Source organism: Thalassophryne amazonica, chromosome 23, assembly GCF_902500255.1.
Source record: "Thalassophryne amazonica chromosome 23, fThaAma1.1, whole genome shotgun sequence".
NCBI classification, from domain to species: Eukaryota; Metazoa; Chordata; class Actinopteri; order Batrachoidiformes; family Batrachoididae; genus Thalassophryne; species Thalassophryne amazonica.
Window position 1 is genome coordinate 24,136,939 of NC_047125.1, and position 23,038 is coordinate 24,159,976.

Genomic DNA, 23,038 nt, shown 5'->3' on the forward strand with positions numbered 1-23,038 from the left:
AAGAAAAAAATATTATGGCAGTCAGTAACGGTTACTTTTTTAGACCAAGCAGAGGAAAAAAATATGGAATCATTCAATTCTGAGGAAAAAATTATGGAATCACCCTGTAAATTTTCATCCCCAAAACTAACACCTGCATCAAATCAGATCTGCTCATTGACATTGACCCTGTGCCATGACCCTATGTGTCTTTTTGCAAGGAATGTTTTCGCAGTTTTTGCTCTATGGCAAGATGCATTATCATCTTGAAAAATGATTTCATCATCCCCAAACATCCTTTCAATTGTCCAAAATATCAATGTAAACTTGTGCATTTATTGATGATGTAATGACAGCCATCTCCCCAGTGCCTTTACCTGACATGCAACCCCATATCATCAATGACTGTGGAAATTTACATGTTCTCTTCAGGCAGTCATCTTTATAAATCTCATTGGAACGGCACCAAACTAAAGTTCCAGCATCATCACCTTGCCCAAGGCAGATTCGAGATTCATCACTGAATATGACTTTCATCCAGTCATCCACAGTCCACGATTGCTTTTCCTTAGCCCATTGTAACCTTGTTTTTTTCTGTTTAGGTGTTAATGATGGCTTTCGTTTAGCTTTTCTGTATGTAAATCCCATTTCCTTTAGGCGGTTTCTTACAGTTCGGTCACAGACGTTAACTCCAGTTTCCTCCCATTCGTTCCTCATTTGTTTTGTTGTGCATTTTTCAATTTTTGAGACATATTGCTTTAAGTTTTCTGTCTTGACGCTTTGATGTCTTCCTTGGTCTACCAGTATGTTTGCCTTTAACAACCTTCTCATGTTGTTTGTATTTGGTCCAGAGTTTAGACACAGCTGACTGTGAACAACCAACATCTTTTGCAACATTGCATGATGATTTACCCTCTTTTAAGAGTTTGATAATCCTCTCCTTGTTTCAATTGACATCTCTCGTGTTGGAGCCATGATTCATGTCAGTCCACTTGGTGCAACAGCTCTCCAAGGTGTGATCACTCCTTTTTAGATGCAGACTAACGAGCAGATTTGATTTGATGCAGGTGTTAGTTTTGGGGATGAAAATTTACAGGGTGATTCCATAATTTTTTCCTCAGAATTGAGTGATTCCATATTTTTTTCCTCTGCTTGGTCTAAAAAAGTAACCGTTACTGACTGCCACAATCTTTTTTTCTTGATTTCTTATAGTGTTTCTTAATCCAGAAAGTTGCCATTTGAAATGACTTTAGTTTTGTGTCATGTCTGTGATCTGCTTTTTTTCTACAAAATTAAACAACTGAATGAACATCCTCCGAGGCCGGTGATTCCATAATTTTTGCCAGGGGTTGTACTTTGGATCTGCTGTGGCGACCCTGAGTGAAAACAAGGGAGCAGCAGAACAGAGTTACTTTTGTTGTGCCCCGACTGCTGCAGCGGTGTACTATGGGCATACAAGTAAAGACTCGCCCCCATGCTTAACGTTTGTACTCTCCGGGGGCCACTTCTTTGGTCAGTGCTCCATTTGATTTCTTGGGAAATTTCTCATGCCTGCTTGAAACAGAGATGATATTGCATAATACTCATATTGTCTCGAATTCAACGCGCCCTCTGTTGAATGAAAGCAGTACTGCATGTCCACCTTCCAGTAACCAGCAAATGAATTTGAATTACATTCAATTTGGACTTTAAAAATCAATTCAAATATCGGAAACTTATCTTGATATCACGAGTTTCAATATTTTTTGAGTGTCAATAAGAAAACAAAGAAAAAAGGAAGAAAAAAGAAGCAAAATATGCGTAATCCACAAAATATCTCAGAAGTAGAACAGAAGACTTTTGAATTTTTTAAGTGTCAATATCTTATTCAGTAATTCTGGCCTACTATATATGAGACCATTCTTGTTTCAAAATATCAGATCGGTGCACCGCTAATCGAGAAAATATTTTATGAAGTGACATTCCCAAGACAGGTGCTGCTCTGTCACCCTCTAGTGGCCAGCTGCTGCCCTGTATGAACACCGGGCAACTTTGCATCACAACTGTGAAAACACAGCGCATGAGAAAGAGGTCTTAATTTCACTGAATATTAACAATAAAGTCATTTTGACCCGTTTATTCATTCTGAGTTTAAAACATTTCTTGGATAATCCGCCAATAAGTCAAATTTTTGGTTGCCTCAGCAGCTATTCCGCGTCCCCGGTGCTACGGCTCCAGACACAGCAGATGCAGAATAAAGAGCGAGTGCCTATCCAGAAGTTAAACTCTGAGTGACTTCTTGCAGATGAATATAATCCTCTTGTCGTTTAAGTGGAGACCCACCGGGATGCATGATGCAAGCGCCGTTACAGGAATGTGTACGACCTCTGCAAAGCTGAACTCCGCGCTCTGCTGTCTCCTTGTTTATTTGCTGTGATGATCTCAGGCCTGAAATTGACTTGTTGGATTGATTTGGTCACACCTAACTTTGTCTCGTGCACACCCCCCCCCCCCCCCCCCGATCCCCTTCACACCTCTCTCTCCCTTTCTCCCTCAGTAGACTCTTTTGATTGAGCGTCCTGTATGAGCAAAGGCTTCTACAGCACTGTATGTGCAGCGTTGGGCTTTGTTTTTAGATGTAGCGGGTTAGTGTGATGTCATCACCCCCCGTGTACAGGATTCTGTTCTAAGTAAGAGAATGGAAGAGTGAGCGGTGACAGTCTCAGCCATGGTCTTTGGTGACACTTCGCTCATTTGCGAAACCAACTGTTTAAGATGCAAGAATCGATGGAGCAAACACAGCCAGTGCGGCAAAGATGGGAGAGAAGGAGGAAAAAAGTGAGAGGGAGTAAGAAGTATGTGGACATTTCATTGTATCACCATCGGTTTGCGCCCACTTTACTATCTGAACTGCTTCATTGGGTTTACACCGGACACAATTCCTGTTCTGAGAAGGCATAAGTCCGACACAAGCCCTGACCAAATGGACCGATGCTTATCCTCGGAATACTGCAGTGTGTAGTGGATGAGACTCTACAACCTGGATGGGATGCCTTTCCATCGTAGACTACTTCTTACAGCTGGGTGGACCAGGACTATGCAAATGAAGCATAGACAGGTAGCCTGAAGCAAACACCTGGAATTGACCCGGCCTATATACTGCTAGCCCAACTTTAATCCCACAGAGCCACCTGCTCTACTTTAGAGAAACTACTGTAAAATCTGACTCCAGCTACTCTGTGGTTACCGCTGCCAATTACACCTTCCAGGTCTGAATTTATTTTGGGTCAAAAAATCAAAATTAGAAAAACAGCAAATTCGGTTATTCATTCAGTTGTGATGAAAATTCTATAATCTGCTATACTCTGGCCAAACCCAAAATATAAGCCACCCTTGGTTATTTTATACCCTGAGGTATATTTTGGGCTAACCCATAGATTGGCAAGGGGATAATCTGGCCTGGTACATTGAGGCAGTTCTTGAAGCTACGTGCAACAAGTCCGACTTAACTTAACATGTCACAACTTGCAAAGCACAAATTTAGGTGAGACTCAATGCACAGAAGAATAAACAAGCATACATCTTTATACATTTTGATGAGTAGTACATACTTACACGCTTGGACAGAAAAGCAATTATTAGACTATAAAGGTATCACAGTGCTGCTTTAATTGCTGGGCTGAAGTCAGTTTGTATGGAGAACTGCACACACAAGAAAACCAAGGTTTGATGGGGTGGGGGTGGGTCAGTGAACTGCTGTTTACTGTGTCAGGAGGAAGGAAACCAATTGAAAGCAGGCTCAGTGGATGCCCCTTTCTAATGTACTGTATCGTAAAACTGTGCTCTGTCTGCAGGGGTATTCTCTGTACTTTCACTTCGGGGAGTTTATCTAACCTCGGGTGTACTAGAAACCTGTCATTACTCTTCCTAAATCTCCCTCTCTTAATCCCCTTCTCTCTATATTTTTTTACACACTTCTCATTCCTGTTTTTGACAGATATACTGTGCAGCGGGGAGAATGAAATAGGAGACACCCGGGAAGCAGCTGTCTTTTAGGCCTTTTAGAGGCACGATGAGTGTTTAAGAAAATGAATGACTGCTCTAACACGACTCCCCCATTATCCTCCCGTCCTCCCTGCCTTCCTCTCTTTCTGTAGTGCAGTTCAACTTGATTCCTGTGGGGCTCAGGATAGTGGCCATTCAGAGCACCAAGACACGACTCTACGTCGCCATGAACAGCGAGGGCTACCTCTACACTTCGGTATGCACGTGACACGCCGTACACGGACCCTGTGAGCGACAACATCTTTGACATAAGGATGAGGTTTGAGGCAGTGGAGCAGCACTTGAAACCAGCAGTGATTATACCACAGCTCTTTAAATGCTTGAATGAATATGATTACAGGATGTCAGTCAGCTGATGATGCAGGTGAAATATGAACATTTGAGCTGTTTGGTTGGTCGTCGGATCATTGCAGCTATGACACATTAATCATGTCCAAAATAATTTTGTGATAAGTGGTATATACACACTCATTCTTATTACTGTTTGTGGCAATTCTAAGATATCAGTTTAGGGCTAACGAGTGACGACTTGGGGTGGTGGTCCCCATATTTAAAAAGAGGGACCAGAGAGTGTGTACCAATTACAGGGGCATCACACTACTCAGCCTCTCTGGTAAAGTCTACTCCAGGGTGCTGGAAAGGAGGGTTTGGTCAATAGTCGAACCTCTGATTGAAGATGAACAATGCGGGTTCCGTCCTGGCCATGGCACACCCGACCAGCTCTTCACTCTCACAAGGATCCTGGAGGGGGCCTGGGAGTATGGAGTGAGGGGGTCCCTTTTCAGCGACATCCAATCTCTGTACTCACAAAGCGAGAGCTGTGTTCGGTTTCTTGGCAGTAATTCGGACTCATTTCTGGTGGGGGTTGGCCACCGCCAGGGCTGCGCCTTGTCGCCAATCCTGTTTGTGATATTCATGGACAGGGTCAGTTTGGTGGGCTCAGGGTCTCATCACTGCTTTTTGCAGATGATGTGGTCCTGTTGGCTTCATTGGTGTGTGACCTCCAACATTCACTGGGTCAGTTCGCAGCCAAGTGCGGAGCGGCCGGGATGAGGATCAGCACCTCTAAATCTGAGGCCATGGTTCTCAGTCTTACCGCAAGGGAAGGAGTTCAAGTAGCTCAGAGTCTTGTTCATGAGTGAGGGGACAATGGAGTGTGAGCATGAGGGACGGTGTTGCATGTGCGCTACTTTACTGTTGTGACAAAAAGGGAGCTCTCAATCTGCCGGTCTATCTTTGTTCCTACTCTCACCTATGATCATGAGGGTTGGGTCATGACCAAAAGAACTAGATTGCGGGTACAAGCGGCCAAAATGGGTGTCCTCAGGAGGGTGGCTGGTGTCTCCCGTAGAGATAGGGTGAGAAGCTCGGTCATCCGTGAGAACCTCCGAATAGAACTACTGCTCCTTCACGCTGAAAGGAGCCAGCTGGTAAGAGTGCCTCCTGGGCGCCTTCAAAGGGAGATGTTCCAGGCGTGGCCAGCTGGGAGGAGACGCCAGGTAAGCCCCAGGACTAGGTGGAGAGATAATATCTAAACACTGGCCTGGGAACGCTTCGGGATCCCCCAGTCAGAGGTGGTTATTGTGCCCTGGAAAGGGAAGTCCGGGGTCCCATGCTGGACCTGTTGCCACCATGACCCGATCCCAGATAAGCGGTTGCAGATGAGTGAGTGAGTGAGAGCGGCTTAGGGCTTTGAACATATTGTTGGCACCACCACACTGTCTTGGTTCCTGGACGGCAACCAGCCTGGTAGACACCCTCCCAAAAGTAACCATCTGTTTGGTGCATGCAGTTGAAACACGGCACCCCCTTTGCCTTCTCCAGTTGCTGTGATCCTCAACACTGAGGCACCTGTGTGCGCTATCAAGCCCAGAGAAAGGTACCATATATAGAGTTAAACCACATAATTGACATCATGGTCTCCCTGTGGTTGTTTGTTTGTTAGCTATACAGAGTGTAGCAATAAGTAAACACATGGTCCAGTGTCTAGGAGGCAGACAAACTACAGGCGACTTTTAACCACAGCTGTTCGTAATTCTTTTTGCAATTTTTTGGGTGAATTTATCCAGCATCCGCTCACTGTCCATAACTAACTGATGCTCATGAAGGCAAACAGCTCCACTAACCATCCAGCAGGTGGCACTACGTTCACGGGATATTACACAGACAAAACAAAATTGCTCTTTTGATCCATTTTGTGCAAAGTTCATCAGAAGCAACTCACTCTTATTGGTTGTCCAAAGACAAACACTGTTACTAGCATCAGGAATTATTGATATGATTCATTTAATTGGTTTTGGCCAAACTGTAGTGATTTTCTTTGATCTCACATCACCTGAAACAGTACACCCAGGAGTGAGTCACATACCGCTTCTCATGTTGCGTCTGTATGCTTTTGTGCATCAAAGCAATTTCTGCCACCCGGGTTATGTGCCACTTTTATGCTACAAGGTGTGAAACAGCGCATATGTATGCTGCTACCAGAGAGAGTTTGTTCACATTGATGCGCGGAGCGGAGCAGCACAGCTGAACCGTAGATTTGAAGAACAGATGAAGAGATTGAGGGACGGATCAGGGTGTACTTCATAAAGATGCAGAGAAAAGCTCTTTTTTCCACCCCGATTCCTCTTGGCGCGCCAGCAAAGCGTGTGTGATCTCGTTTGAAGTGTGTCGGCGCGCCGACTTCAAAGCCCTCCTAACTCTACCTGAATGTGCACTGGAAGCAATAGAACACTGAGCCTGGAAAGAATGCACGCGCATGCACACACACACAAACACACACACACAGTCAAAGACTGCTGACATATACATTATTGTAAATTGTCCGAAAACAATTAAAGGAAAAGCACAACTTTGTCCGCACAAGCTGGATAAAGATCCAGATGCGAGCTGATGTCGACGTCCAAATGAAGAGTTGACTTCCTTTTCTCCGCCCCCCTGTGGAAACACAGATTTCATTTCCTATGAAGTGGTGAGGCTTGTTTTCTGTCACCTCCACTTTAAGGTTTGTGGGGACGTAGATCTAGGGAAGATCAGGGTTTACCTAAACTTTTATCTTAAATTTGTCGTTGTACGTTGTCGTTTGTTGTACCATTTTCATGGTACATCGAATGCAGCAAAAGCATTCCAGCCCCAACCCACACAGTCAGGAGAACGTGGCAAAGTATTATTTACTGGAAAAAAAATTCCATCAATGACAACAACAAGTCAAAGATTCGGAATAAGTTGGAAGAGCAGGAAGTCTGAACTTCAAAATGAAAAGAAATCTCTTACGATAGATTTTACGTAATCTGTCGTTGCATGACAAAATACCATGGCACGGCCCCAATCCATATTTTCCATTGACCATAACTCTAACCCCAATCAAACTTTTACCCTAATCGGACCTAGAAAAATGTTCATGCACGACTTTTCCGGTGCTGTGCGCCTCCGGGAGTAAAAAGCTGGGACTCTCATCCAAGAAAGGTGACCCATTTTTACTGAGGAAACAAAAAGAGGTGGCAAAGACGAGGGAGAATGATAAAGTCCCTCTGAGGAGGGAAAGAAGGGAGGACAAAGCAGGGGAGGAGGAGTCTCCCCCACGTTAAGATGTGCTCCGCTATACTATTTGAATATGTGCAGTGGAGAGAAAAAGATGAAAAACAAAGAAATTATGTTGGAAGGAATATTTCACTCCATATTACACTGCAGGTGGTTGGAAAATAGATCCACAGTCTTGTGGTTCCCCATGCAACCATGATCTGTACCTACAATGTAACTTTTAATTTAAAGGGCCCTATCTTGACGATCTATATTCCACAATTTGAAGAGCGTAGCATAAGTGCATTTGAGGCATCTCCATCATCAATTTGCTATTCATAGGTTGCGTAAATTGAGTGGGAAGTAGGGTGCAGAGCAAAACGGGGTTGGATTTAGTTGGTTCATCAGTTATGAGTATAACAACTAATAAATGAATCAGACTGTCACCCGTTGTTACCTTTAAGAGCAAAGATGCACTGCTAACTAGTCTTCGGCTATTTCAACAGTACACTCAAGTGACTGGTTTTCTGATGTGTTCATGGATCTGTGCAAATGGGACAAAGAAATTTAACAGGAAGGTGAAAGTTTATATTTTGTGTTAGTGTTTACTTTTATGTTGTTTAGCTATTGTTTTCAATTCTGTTTTTTTTTTTGTGTGTGTGCATGGCTACAAGCAGGTTTTTGGTGGTCTCTGTTGTACTTGTTTTCTGCTGGCTCACATGTTCCAACACGGCGCCCGAGAACATCTCATCTCAAGCACAACATACCCATGAGTGCACAGATGAGCACAAATGTGGGCATTGGGTGCGAAAATCACTACTGCGTTGGGTGGAAACTCCAGCAATAGCGTTACACTGCGCACTCTTTAGCACTGAATGGAAGATAAGGACCTAGTTTCATAAAGCAGTGTAATCTTTTAGTCTACTAAATTTAACTTAGTCAACAAAGGATAGTTGCCCAACATTAGCCATCTAATGTCCATTTCACATCAATGGCTAAACTTGTAGATTAGCCATCTAATGTTAGTCAATGATTTTCACGGGCATAGCGACCTTGCGAGTGCTGTTACCAAGAAACGCCTCTCATGCACGAGAGTTTTGTTTACTTCCGGGTGGGCAATCTTCTACAACCATGGCCGGAACTGGGCCCTGAGAAGCGCTCCCGGCCGCGGCATCCATAAACATCTCCAATGGATTAATCTGGTCCCAGAACACCCGCTTCCGCTGCAAGGCTCTCCTTCCATCCTGCTCAAGTGGTGTTACATGATAGCTGCCCTTCTTTAGGTAAGACCCTGAAGTTTTGTCCACTAAAATAAGATTAGCCTCCTCTGGAACAGCCTAAAAACATTAGTTGGCCAACTAATGCTTAAGTGCCAACCGTCTAAGTGCTTTGTGCAACGGCTAACGTCAGAAGATTAGTCGACTGAGTTAAATCAACTCTATCACAGTGTAAAATCAACTCTTGTTGGAATAGAAATACTGGATTTGACAAGACAGTAGAGCTGATTTCACTCTATAATAGAGCATATTTTACTATATTCAGACTGGGACCAACTGTTATCCCAGCAGAGTATATTTTACTCAGCAAAATTTACTGTGTGGCTTTCCTCACTTGTCCTTCATTTGACACACTCTTTCCATTTTTTAAATATATGATTTAACTGACTGGGGGATGTGCAAGGCTTTAAAACAATGTGAGGCTTCTTAATCTGCTGATGTTAGGCAGTCATGTGGTAAATCTGCACATATTTTGTCATTTCATTTTCTGACAGATACATGAGAGATTGTTTCTGGAACCGTGGCCAGAATCAGAAGGTTACAAGATGACACAGTTGAGTAAGTTATTTTCAGTCAAGGTCAAAGCTGTAACCATACTGAGGCAACACAGCACCGATCCTCTAAAAAAATTTGTCTTTCTCCTCCACGGGGAGGTCAGAGGTCATGGGGAGCAACAGTTAGGATTTATTTAGCTGCCCTGTGATGCAGCACGAATTTTATATATATATCTATATATATAGATATATATATAGATATATATATATATATAGATAGATAGATAGATAGATAGATAGATAGATAGATAGATAGATAGATAGATAGATAGATAGATAGATAGATAGATAGATAGATAGATAGATAGATAGATAGATAGATAGATAGATAGATAGATAGATAGATAGATAGATAGATAGATAGATAGATAGATAGATAGATAGATAGATAGATAGATAGATAGATAGATAGATAGATAGATAGATAGATAGATAGCACTCTCAAACTTTCATTTGATACAGATATCTATGCCACTGATATATATTACATTGTATTACACTATTACTTTGCTTCTTTACTCTCTCGTTCCGTGTGTCCATTCACCCGCCAGGTCTGCTCCATACGTATCCAAAAAAAAAAAAAAAAACATTCCACAAAAGACATTTAAGCTTGGTACCACATTTTCATGGTGCATTTAGTGCTCAGGAGAGACAAGAACAAATAGGCTGAATTTATTTGTAACACCTTAAAATGTATATAAATGGTTGTGACACTGTCAATGTACCTTTTGTCCTTGCATGTTTCAGTGAGAAAACAACAACAAAAAACAACATGATGATAACAGAATGAACAGAGCGGAGAAGAGAATCACCACAAAACATCTGGATAAAAATGAAGGATGCAGTGAGATGCTATAGTGGGGGGGGGGGGGGGGGGTCACCTGCATGGATATATTTGGATTGTTGTTATTCCGAATTGCCACTTTTTGGAGAAGTCAGATACTGGATGGCAAATCTGTCTGGACTGTGCAATAAAGGAAGTAAAGTAAGCCACCAAGACACCCATGACATCTCTGAAGGAGTTACAGGCTTCTAGACTGTGTTGGGAGAATCTGTGCATAGTGCAACTTGGCAAAGATTGGCAATTTTTTTTCTTAATTACAAAAACAAACAAACAAACAAAAAAAAAAAAACAGTTTTGGTCTGATGGTGTTGTGGTTACTAAGGCAATACCACCTGTTATGCAAACTGACACCCAGTCTGCAAAAATGTCAAACACCAGAAGCTAAATTAGCCTGTTAGCCGTAGCTTGATTGGTAACTATAAGATGAGGAACAGGTTCAGGCTTTATTGTTCCAGTGCAGGTCACACCGGTCTTGCAGATGCTACACCTCTTTACCAATGTATGGGTTGGCCGGGCATTAGGCAGAGTCAGGAATGGCCAAAATGGCAAAATTTAGAACCGACCCATTTGAGGTTCAACCCAGCACTTCAGAAAAGCTGCGGTTGATATCACGTCCGGTTTGTCCAGTGCATAATGGATGCTGGGACAGAAAGAGAGAAGGCCAGACTCATTGCTGATATAATGTATCTACTGGGTGCCACACTCACCTTCCTTCCACCTCCTTCATCACCACGTCTCTTTCTCACTTGTACACCGCCTGTCAGTCTGTCTTGCTCGCTGTCCAGCCATTCATACGCTCATCTGTTTGACCCGCCTTGTGCTTTGTCCTTTTCTTGGCCGCACACCTCCCTCCACTCTTACGGCGTTCCTCCTCCCTTTGCTTTATTTCTATTTTATTCAGAATATATGGCCCTGTCTTGTGTCCCTTATCTGCAGTTCTTGTCCCGGCACTCTGTCCAACCTCCCCTCCCCCAGTCTCCCTTTTGTCCTCTACCTTTTATCCAAAAACTTTTCCCTTCTCAGTCATCTCTCCTCCCTATGGATTTCAATTACACTTTGTGAATAGGTGGTCAGGGAAGAAATAAGTACAATTTTGTCACAATCTGAGTGCCTCAAAATGTTTCTGTTGAATATATTTATTCAACCTAGTTTTCTATTTTTTAAAATAGTAAAAACTTCATCCTTTCATATCACCATGCTTCCCAGAAAGAGCTATGCATTTGGGTTCACGTCCCTGTTCATGACACCATAAGGGACCACTCCCTTTCCTACTTTACCATATCGGGGTCTGAATTATGTCAAATGAGCAACTCGTGTTCACTGTATTATGGCTTTACTTTGGCAAAATGGTCATAAAACAGGAAGTGTATCAATTTTTACCTTTGTCAGAGTTTGTTTTGACCCATAACAGTTGCTTTGTTGTACTGTCACCAGCATTACCCCAAAAAGGGGGAGTGAGGCATGAGCCAGGAAAAGACCCATTCAGTTTTGTTGCAGAACCCCTTCTAGGTGCTCCAGATGGGCCGCTTGTATCCATCAATCCTCAAACATTCCAAGCAATGAAACTTCTCTACTCCATCACGTTGTCCTTCTGCGGCATCTGTATTCCATTGGCCTCATTCCATCATGTCTAACCTCAAACCCTGCATTGTCATGACCATTAATTCGTAGGGTTGGGAAACTAAAAAAACAAAAATGCTATCACCTTGTAGGCTACCAAATTAAAGAACATATAGAGAGTACAAACCCTTTCACATCTGGTGAACTTTGATGTGTCAGATCAATTTGGTTTTGCCCACGTAATAACTCAAAGATGTACCCACCATCTGTTGGATGGTAAGTGGATGGTTGATTGATGATGGATTAATAGCAGCTGTGCTCATTAGTCAATCAGACAGACATTTTCTCCACAGAAACGTACTCAGCAAAGTAATCTGTTATTTTCTGATTTACATTCTAAAACTCAAGTAACTGTCACAAATTCACACAACCCCCCAGGAAGAATTTTATGTGAATTTAAGACACAGAAGAAAGTGAGGTAGATGGTTAGGCTAGACAAGCAGTGAATGGGATCTTTGTGAGAGAGACTGAGTTGAGACTTAGAGAGAGACTCTAAATGGGTAGTGACCAAGGCTGGGGAAGGAACCTGCATTGGGCGAGCAGAGAAAGTCGTAGATGCTCATCTACTTCTTGGTACAGAATCTTGAGTTAAGCATCGGCACCAATAGGCCACAGGGCCTACGTAGGACTTACTACAAATTCTTCAAGGTGTGTGTGTGTGTGTGTGTGTATGTATATATATATATATACACACACACACACACACACACACACACATGAAATCCAAGAGAACTGGCGGGATTAGTTCATGAGTCATATTTTGAGGAATGTAAACATATCTTGGAGTTTTTAATTACTAAATGCCATATTACAGACTGCAATACTTGGGTGCTTGAGAGTTGCTTGAGAGAGATTAAGAGCGGGAGGGAACTCCTTGTCATGGCTCCATAGTCTGAGGTGACGGGACAAACTTACCTGGATGCACCTCCTGAAAATGGCTTCCTGATAAAAGTAGTGCTCAGCCATGGACTTGGCCCACTTTAATGCACTCTGGAAAACCCTCCCAGGTAGAGAGAGGTGCTAGTGGAGGAGGAAGGACCTCTGCATTGAGGCAAATGATGCATGGAAGGGTCGTGAGGGTGGCAATGTAGCCACCCTCCATATCCCTTCAATCACACATGTGGAGGCAGGTATAAACAATCTGACAGAAGCAGTCAAGCTTCTGTTGAGTTGGTCAAACTCTCCACAGCTAAGAGGGGAAAGTTAGGCAAAGGAAAACTTTACTCCACCAGATGACATTGTGGACCTATACATAGAGGATAACAAACACAGATGTAAATGTGACCCAGTACTGGGTCTCACAGGTAGGGAGGCAGAAATAAGGCAAATTTTCTGCCTCCTTACAAACGTAATTGAAGTGAGGCAAAGGTAATGAACCTTTAACTTTATTTGCTTGGTCGAGTGATAAATAGACACCTGGAACCTTGGTTATGTACGAGGGTAGGCTGAAAAGTTCTAAGGCTCACCAAGAAGGAGAAATGTCATTTCAATAAAACTTGGCATGCATTAATTTCAACTCTTCTGATGACTAACTGTTATTTTCTTCCAGGTTGTGAGGTAGTTTGTGGTTCATAGCCAAGTTTGAAAGTTCGTGGTAGAGGGAAACAGCAAAAATGGACAAAATCTGGCGTCGCGGTGTGATTAAGTACCTGCATAAGAAGGGGTTAAAGCCCAAGGACATTCATGTGGATATGGCTGCTGCATTAGGGGATGAAGCTCCCTCCATATCTACAGTGCAGAAGTGGGCAGCTGAATTTAAACCATAAATGGACAGTACTATTATAACCTACAGAGACAGTTACGCGAGGCTATCAAAAAGAAGCGACCAGGAAAGCTGACGAAAGGGGTGCTGTTCCATCAAGACAATGCCCCAGCTCACAAGTCAACAGTGGCCATGGCCACTATCCACGAGTGTGGATTCGAACTGGTAGATCACCCATCATACTCCCGACTTGGCACCCTCTGCCTTTCATCTGTTCCCAAACCTGAAAAAAAACTTGGCTGGGAAGCACTATCGGAGCAATGATGAGGTGATGGCTGCCGTTGAGGACTATTTTGACTCTCAAGATGAAAGCTTCTATGCCAAGGGAATCAAAGCACTCAAGCACCGCTGGAAGAAGTGTGTGGAGTTACAGGGAGACTATGTAGAAAAATAACCCTGAATTTGTTCAATTTGACAACTGCATCATAGTCAGCCTTAGAACTTTTCAGCCTACCCTCGTATTGTAATCCTTGCCACGGTCACAGTAGAGCTAATGTACAGGTATCAAACATCACAGTTATAATTTTAAATTATTCAGTAAAACTATGAAATGGGACCAGTCCCAATAAACACATTATCAAAATACATGCTTTGCTTCCAAACAAGATAAACAAGTCTGTTTTTGAGGCAGACACATGCTAAATAGCCAAGTCAGTATGGACTAGCTAATTAGCGCTCTTGCTACCAAAATATAATTGCTTGAAAGAAAGGTTTCATATGTCATACAACTGAATGCAAATATCCAACTATCAGTGGAGCAGTTTAAACTTTGGAAGGGTGGAATTATATCAAATTGACATCATGCAACTGTATTACGAAGCTACAATTTTAAGGCCCGTTCCCAGTGGGGAGAGGATTATTTGCGCATGCACTGAGTATACAAATTACGGGCACTCGCTGTTGTCCGCAACAAAATTGGCCAAAAATGACAAATGTCTCAGTATGAATTACGGATATATTAATAATATATAGCGAATATATGACAAACAATCACGGATGTATAACGCATGTATTGAGAATGCATCGGGCACGTGTCGCGGCAACAGCGGGTTGTATTGCGTGTGCGCGCATCTGCATTGCTTACATAACAGAAGCGCACTCGAGCCTGTCGGCATCACTATTCACACCAACACCACAGGCCTCTGGATCAATTGCTGGACTTGGACAACGTTGATTGGTATGTTGTTGGATGGCAGCAACTATCACACTATGTCTTTGGGGATCATAACTACATCTGTATGTCTCCACAGCTGGACTGGCAGTGACTGGCAGGTATGTCGATTTCTGTTTGTTTATGCATTCGCAATTGTCCGCAAATCAGATGCAAAGCAGACGTAATACAAACGCTTATATTCGTAGCCAATCTGTATGCATTCGCAACAACTTATTTTAGTTTGTGATGTGGACTGGATAGGCACTTTATATCCGTTTTACACACTGTCCCAGTCCACTGCCAAGCCGCAATACCCCATCAGTTGCGGATATCAGAGGTTAACGGCAAATATACAGTGCATAGATTGAGTATGTAAGGCGGCTGTCATCCGCAACCAAAATTTTGTGCAGCTCAAAAATCCTGGCAATGGAAAAACGTGCCTCCGCGGATACTCAGTCGACTCATACAACCATGTTTCACGGATATTGCGATGTTTAGCAACTGGAACTATTGGTTCCAGTCAAATGTTTTAATGCATGTACAAGTAACTGAACACATGCACAGAACAGATCTGGCAGGCGGTACTGATCTGGTACTTACACTCTTCATTGTAACAATGCAAAATCTACAAAAGTCATTCAGGTCCTATGTGGGTCCTGTGTGTGGTGGATACAAAAACGAGGGCACAAATGGGTTGGACTTAAAGTCTTCAATCACCCACCCTTCCACTAAAACTGAAGTATGCCAGTAGCACAGGGCTGTAGTGTCAAGGAAGTGGAAGCAGGTTAAAGGATTTCTTGGCAACGTTAATGGATGGCCGTCATCCCGTCAGAGTGCTCAGTGTACACGAGCCACCAAAGCTCCCTGAGGGTGAAGCAGTGCAGCAGCAACATGAGTTTTGTATTAGGAGTGTTTACTCATTTAATGGCCATTTACAGCATATATGTCACCTATCTATGAGAGGAAGTGCCAGGGTGCCAGAGTGAGGTTGTTCCATCATGAACAATGTTGCTTTACTTTGCAACCTCACGTCACAGGCATTTGTTAAATATGTGGTGTTTTTTTCTAGCCCTAACTTACCTTTATGAAACATGAAGCCAACACTGAAGTGCACAGTTCCTTGAATGACCGCTTGAGGCCCACAACAAAGAAAGTCAAGGCCCTCTCACACATAAGGCCGCATATCAGGTATTCGTGACAACCACTGGAGTACCATTGTTGCCAGCACACAGACCTTACTCTAGGCCAATACTGTAACTACCGGTGTGTGTGCCGTTTTATGACTGATGCATGTGCATGCCATGTACGCACTTGCAGGCAATGGTGACGATATTTGCAAGAAAGAAAACTATATGTGTGTTGTGAACCCCTCATCTAAGACGTGTCTGAGTGTGCTTGACTTCAGACCAAGTTTTTTGATGGTCTTATGGTGCAAATATAAAATAGACTGAAAAGGACTTGTTCAGTTCTCATAGTTATTGGAGAACACAAGCATTGAAAGTTTTCAGCAGGAGCCTGAGAACCGTCACTGCCAAGACAGACTCGTTTTGAATACCGTGATAAACAGATGAACGCTTCCATGCATTTTGGCATCTTCAGCTCTCCCACTCTTTTTGTGAGTTGTTCTGCTCCCCTCCCTACTATACTTGTTCTCTGCACTTTTTTTTCTTTAACCTCCAGCAAATTTGCCGCTTGGGACACCTTTGGAGATGCACAAAGGCACAGGCCTCTAAATAGGGAACCACCTCTGATCACGTAACCAACATGGGATGACCGGAGAGAAAGGACAGCAGCAAAAGGCGAGGGAGTAAGGACAGGCAGATGAATGGATAAGGGAAAATCTGGGACATCAGGCAAGAAGAGGAGGGGAAAAAGCTGCAGCGACATCGAGAGCAAATGCACAGAGTTCCTGCATTTGACAAGATTTACGGCTTGTCCCAAATGAGCTAAAAAACAAGTTACTGCACTCGGTGATGACGGGATGGAACCTCTCTCTGTAAGACAGAGGAACAGTTTGAGAAAAAAGTTACGGGGATGTTCTCTTTAAGATATTTAGTTCAAATGGTTTAGCTGCAGTGCTGCCATGGAGAGTAGGCCAGAGGAGTTTGCTCAGAATGACTGAATAATCAAGTTCTGTTTGCCTCTGCACTCCTCACTTTCTCTTTATTACTTTACAAACTTCTATTCATAACAAGTGGGCAGGTGGAGCGGTAGCCACAAACAAACCGTAATAATGAAGATACAGTAAAAAGTTTAAAGACAAAGACAAGTTTAAAGACACTCATATTGTGCAAGTGGTTGGGTCTTCAGACTTTGAAATCAAGAGACACCTGGAAGAGCTTATGGTGGTGGTTGCCATCCAGGATCTAAGGCGGTTGTGTAGTGCGCTAGACGCAGCAACGCTCTCTTGCTGTGGCTGTCAATGCCTCCATAAAGATGGTGAGATTAAATAGGTGCCACAGGGGTAATCGTAGGTTCCCTTTTTGGAGAATCCTCAAATGCACAGTGAGGGTCTAGCAGTCAAGGTGAGAGGCAGAGGACATCACACCCCCCACCCCCATGCTACAGCCTCTGCCCTCTCCAGCTGTTCTCATTACAGTACATAATTTTTTTGGGAGATCTGCACTCATTTATGTGTGCCTCGTTTGTCCTTCTGTGCAGTCAGATATCCGGATTACACATGTGCTTGTGTATCTGTTGTGCAGGCTGCATGTGTTTGCATGATCCGTGTGTGTGTGTGTGTGTATGAGTGTGTCGGCCCTGGTCGAGCTCCAGCACTCCTCTGGGGCGTCCCTGCAAATGCCAGAATGTTGGCACAGAAAAAGGCCTCTTGCTGCCCAGGACTGCTAAAAACTTCTTTCTCGTCTGTGTTGGTCGGGTCAGCTCATGAGGGCTCAGTGAGGAATGTGAGGTCAGAGGTGGAGCCGGGACAAAGAAACCCCATCAAATAGGTTGTTGTAAAGCTTGTTTTATTTGTGCTGAGCTGGGGATTTGAGAAAATATTCAGTTAAGAAGAAGTTAAGCCTGTTTGATTAAAAAATTGGACTACAGATATCAGAGACTGTGGGACCCCTGGTCTGTACCTATCAGGACCTTTCATTTAGAAAATTGCTCAAGGTCCATTGTATTTACATTCTGTCCCCACAGTCAGACACACCGATCCAATTCCAAGTGCCTGTCAAGGGATCATAACACCAATAATTATGAACACCAGTATTGATAAAGTAGCCCACAATGCTATCATCACCGCTTAGTGCGTGAAACTTGTTAGTACTTTGTCAATTGCATTTGGCATTTAGCTCTGCATATTGATGCTTACGAGCAGTTTTTTTTTCAATTATATACACACACAATGCAACCACTGATTCATCGATTACAATTTGACTATAAAATTAATAGACAACTAGTTTGATAATTAAAATCTTCTTCTCTTTGTTAATATCAGTTTCAGCTTCCTGGAGAACATTGGCTCAACATTTTTATTTTATTTACGGAATTAATGGCAAAGTTAAAGCAAAAAACAGACCATTTGGAGCAAAGTAGAACTTGGGGGCGCTGTTCTGACTTGATTTACCTTTTCAAGCACCGAGGGATGGCATTATACCCAGAATTAGAAAAAAAAAAGGCATGTGGAGTTGATCATGGACAGAGATAATACCACTAGGATTAAAACAACGCTCTATTTTGCCTAAGCATAAATTAATAAGTGATGATTAATCCAATCTTAGACAAGCGTTTTGCAAGCTCCTTTGATGCTTCCTCAGCTGTTTGTTCTAATTAAGGTTGCTTTTTTCCAAGCTCATTACTTCAGATAATAATCAGCTTGCCCGTAAATAAGCTTTTGGTCAGACTAACCTTGCTGATCCTTATCCCTCTGACAATAGACCTCGAGTTGCAGTTGCAGGTAAATTCACAATAATGGAAAATTATACCTTCCCCGTACAGCCACAGCCTAACATCAAGTGGATAATAATGACGTTGCGCATTACGAAATGCTCACAGAAAACTAACGAAAATATTCAGCTTTATAATTGCACACATTGTAGATCTCCACGAAATTGTCTCTTAAGGCTGTGAAAGATGATTCTTTTGCCATGTCACGTCCTCCTAGAGTATACCAGAGAAAATCACCAAAGCAGTTGGTTTAGGATGAAAGAAAAACAGCTCGCAATTCGTCATCAATTCTATATCAATCAATCAATCAATTTTTTTATATAGCGCCAATCACAACAAACAGTTGCCCCAAGCCGCTTTATATTGTAAGGCAGGCCATACAATAATTATGTAAAACCCCAACGGTCAAAACGACCCCTGTGAGAAAGCACTTGGCTACAGTGGGAAGGAAAAACTCCTTTTAACAGGAAGAAACCTCCAGCAGAACCAGGCTCAGGGAGGGGCAGTCTTCTGCTGGGACGGGTGGGGGCTGAGGGAGAGAACCAGGAAAAAGACATGCTGTGGAGGGGGGCAGAGATCGATCACTATGATTAAATGCAGATTGGTGCATACAGAGCAAACAAGAGAAAGAAACATGTGCATCATGGGAACCCCCAGCAGTCTACGTCTATAGCGCATAACTAAGGGATGGTTCAGGGTCACCTGATCCAGCCCTAACTATAAGCTTTAGCAAAAAGGAAAGTTTTAAGCCTATCTTAAAGTAGAGAGGGTGTCTGTCTCCTGATCTGAATTGGGAGCTGGTTCCACAGGAGAGGAGCCTGAAAGCTGAAGGCTCTGCCTCCCATTCTACTCTTACAAACCCTAGGAACTACAAGTAAGCGCTCTATTGGGGTGATATGGTACTACGAGGTCCCTAAGATAAGATGGGACCTGATTATTCAAAACCTTATAAGTAAGAAGAAGAATTTTAAATTCTATTCTAGAATTAACAGGAAGCCAATGAGAGAGAGCCAATATGGGTGAGATATGCTCTCTCCTTCTAGTTCCCCGTCAGTACTCTAGCTGCAGGCATTTTGAATTAACTGAAGGCTTTTTAGGGAACTTTTAGGACAACCTGATAATAATGAATTACAATAGTCCAGCCTAGAGGAAATAAAGGCATGATTAGTTTTTCAGCATCACTCTGAGACAAGACCTTCTGATTTTAGAGATATTGCGTAAATGCAAAAAAGCAGTCCTACATATTTGTTTAATATGCGCTTTGAATGACATATCCTGATCAAAAATGACTCCAAGATTTCTCACAGTATTACTAGAGGTCAGGGTAATGCCATCCAGAGTAAGGATCTGGTTAGACACCATGTTTCTAAGATTTGTGGGGCCAAGTACAATAACTTCAGTTTTATCTGAGTTTAAAAGCAGGAAATTAGAGGTCATCCATGTCTTTATGTCTGTAAGACAATCCTGCAGTTTAGCTAATTGGTGTGTGTCCTCTGGCTTCATGGATAGATAAAGCTGGGTATCATCTGCGTAACAATGAAAATTTAAGCAATACCGTCTAATAATACTGCCTATACACACAATAACCCCAGCTTCCCCTTTAACTGTGTCCCCTTGGGTTGTTTTGATGACATTCTCTTCTATATTGGATTGTAAAGCGAGGAGACAGAAACCACAGGACAGAGAGACACAGGGTGTAGATGTGAGCTGACAGTTAGATGACAGAGATGAACTTCATGATAGCACAATGACCAACTTTTGTCACGCAACAAAAGAGAAGAAGACATAAGTGCTATACAGGTCCTGTGGCTTATCCCCGGATTCTGGAGCATGAAGTGGACTGGAGTGTATGAATTAGCCTGGATGGGACCCCAGCCCATCACGGGTTGGTTCCCCAGCCAAGGCTGGAACCCATTTACAGCTGGGTGAACTGGAACAATATACAGTAGATTAAGCAGCTTGTCGAAGGACATAAACACGCAGCGTGACGAGCAATCAAGACCAAGTATACATATTGGAAGTCCAGCTTTTATCCCACTGAGATGCTGGATCAAAGGACAGCATAAAATGATAGATATAGAAGAAATAGTAAAAGTAAGTACTACTGGGCCCATTGGTGCCAGAGCTTATTGTCAGATTTTGGAGTGTGAAGTGTTTGATTGTCAATTCCTCCCCTTGGATAGGATGCCAGTCCATTGCAGGTGACTTCCACAACCAAAGTTGTTAACCATTTACACCGAGACTGACTGGAACAATGCAAATGACGCAACTCATCTAAGGACACAGATCGGTAGCGTGACCAGAAAATCAAACCCAGGTCTACATAATGGTATTCAAGCTCCTGTACTATCAAGATACCTCCTCAAATGACATTTAAAAAATGATGCATACATAAGAAGCAGAAGTAAGTCCTGTATTGGATCTGAGGCTAACTGGTGGAATCTGCAACTCCACCACCATGGAATGACAGCCCATCGCAGTGTTACACCTGATGTTCTCTCACAGTGAGGAGTAGATAGGGTGCTGGCCTGCCAATGTGCAGACCTGGGTTTGAAACCCATTCATTTTCTCTGTCTGTGTCCTCGGACAAGACACTGAATCAACATGGTCTTAGTCCAGCCAGCAATAAATGGGTACTGGATGGAGAAGCAACCTGCATCAGACTGGTGTACCATCCAGGAAGAGTCATAGACCTTCATCCGATTCATGCTAATGAATCCATAGAAAAGCACTGGCACAAATGGGCCTTGGGGCCTCTATAGGTGCCAGCACAGAAATTAAATAATATTCAGATAATGAATGTTTATGAGTTCAATGGTACGAGTATTTAATGAGGTGAAAGACAGAATGTTCCATTCAACGAGGCAAACCCGAGTTGAATGGAACATTCCAGCTTTCACCGAGCAATTAAATATTTCTTCCATTGAAAAAAATGTAAAAACATTCATTATTTGTTTTATATAATGGCTAAAACAGATCCTTGTCATTTGATATTATATTAATTTATAAACAACAGAAAAGGGACTTTTGTAACAGGTGTTTTGACATCAATAGTCCAACATCAACTTTAAATAGCAGTCCAAAATTGTTCTCAATCAACTTGGAAAAATAGTCAGTTATACTTCCAAAAAAAAAAAAAGAAAAAAGAAAAAAGACTGTGTACTTCCTCAGTCCAGCAAAAAATTGTGTCAGAAATTTGTCCAGTTTTTCATTCTAACAGCTCTTCATGCCTCCAGATGGTTTATGGTGTAGTGGATTTGTTTTGTGTGTGTGTATGTGTTGAAGAATTAGCAGCATCAATTAGCTCATTCAAATTGTCATCCATCAGCAAAACAAATTCTGGCATGTTTAGCTAAATGCCACCCCCACTAGTGTGTGTGTGTGTGTGTGGGGTTTGCAGTGTGCAATGGTACAAAATGTATGGAATGCAACACAAATGGGACGAATAATCCATGTCACGTGACATACAAAGCACCAATCAAATGACAAGGATCCACTCAGCCGTTATATAATGCCAATTAACTAAATATCGGTTGTGCGATAGACTGCCTGTCCAGGGTGTACCCCGGTTTCTTGGCCAATGACTGCTGGTCTGCACCCCCTTAAGTGGCTGGAGGTTGTCACTTGAAGATCCTCAACAGTCCTTCAGAGAGAGGTAGTACCAGAGACATCCAATCGTCAACTTAGGTTAATTTATGTATGAAGATGTCTGAATCTTCTGAGTTTGATTTGTTGTCTTGACACACCAAGATTTGGGGAAATTCCAAAGGGAAAATACTTTAAACAATCATTGTACTTTCCCATTCGTGTGCATTACCAACACATAAAAAGGCAAGCACGTGTGTGCCCTATCAGTGGTGTAAGAACACGTGTGTTCTTTGGAACAAGGTCAGTAAGTGTCTGCGAGTTAATTAACTGACAGACTAACCTCATGGATTTACCTGCAGATGCCCCATCACAGCTTATAAATCGTTGAAGTTCTTCACGCTTGGGTGCATCTCTGTGTTGTGTGCACAGGTTAAGTGTAATCCAGGTTTTGTTATTTGTTTTGTTTTTTTTTCCAGCCGAGTGGCTACTGAACCATGGGAGGCCTCCCAACAGAATCAATTCTGCACCTGAGTGCATGGGAGGCTCTGTTGTTACAGCATATGCCTACGACCGGGATGGAATGACACCTTTAGATGTCAAAGAATGGAACTGAGACAGTGTTTGGGTTATTACTGCAGAATAACTACTCAATTCATTTCCCTCGCTGCTCCCTCGTTTTCGCTTCATCTCTTCCTTTTTTCCTCTTCTTATCTCCGTCTCCGTTACTGAGCAAGGACAGAGAGGACTAGTCCATCTGTCTCTGTTTACGTTGTGCGTCCGCGTGTGTGGCTATGTATGTCATCT

At 42.7% G+C, this 23,038-nt stretch overlaps 1 protein-coding gene across 1 annotated transcript in view; it reads left to right on the plus strand.

Annotated features, from left to right (window-relative positions):
- fgf11a (fibroblast growth factor 11a) overlaps positions 1-23,038 on the plus strand; it is a 95,813-nt gene that overhangs the window by 65,177 nt on the left and 7,598 nt on the right. Inside the window, exon 3 of the mRNA XM_034164871.1 lies at positions 4,116-4,219. Within this exon, the coding sequence (XP_034020762.1) occupies positions 4,116-4,219 (104 nt within the window). The remainder of the gene's footprint in view (positions 1-4,115; positions 4,220-23,038) is intronic.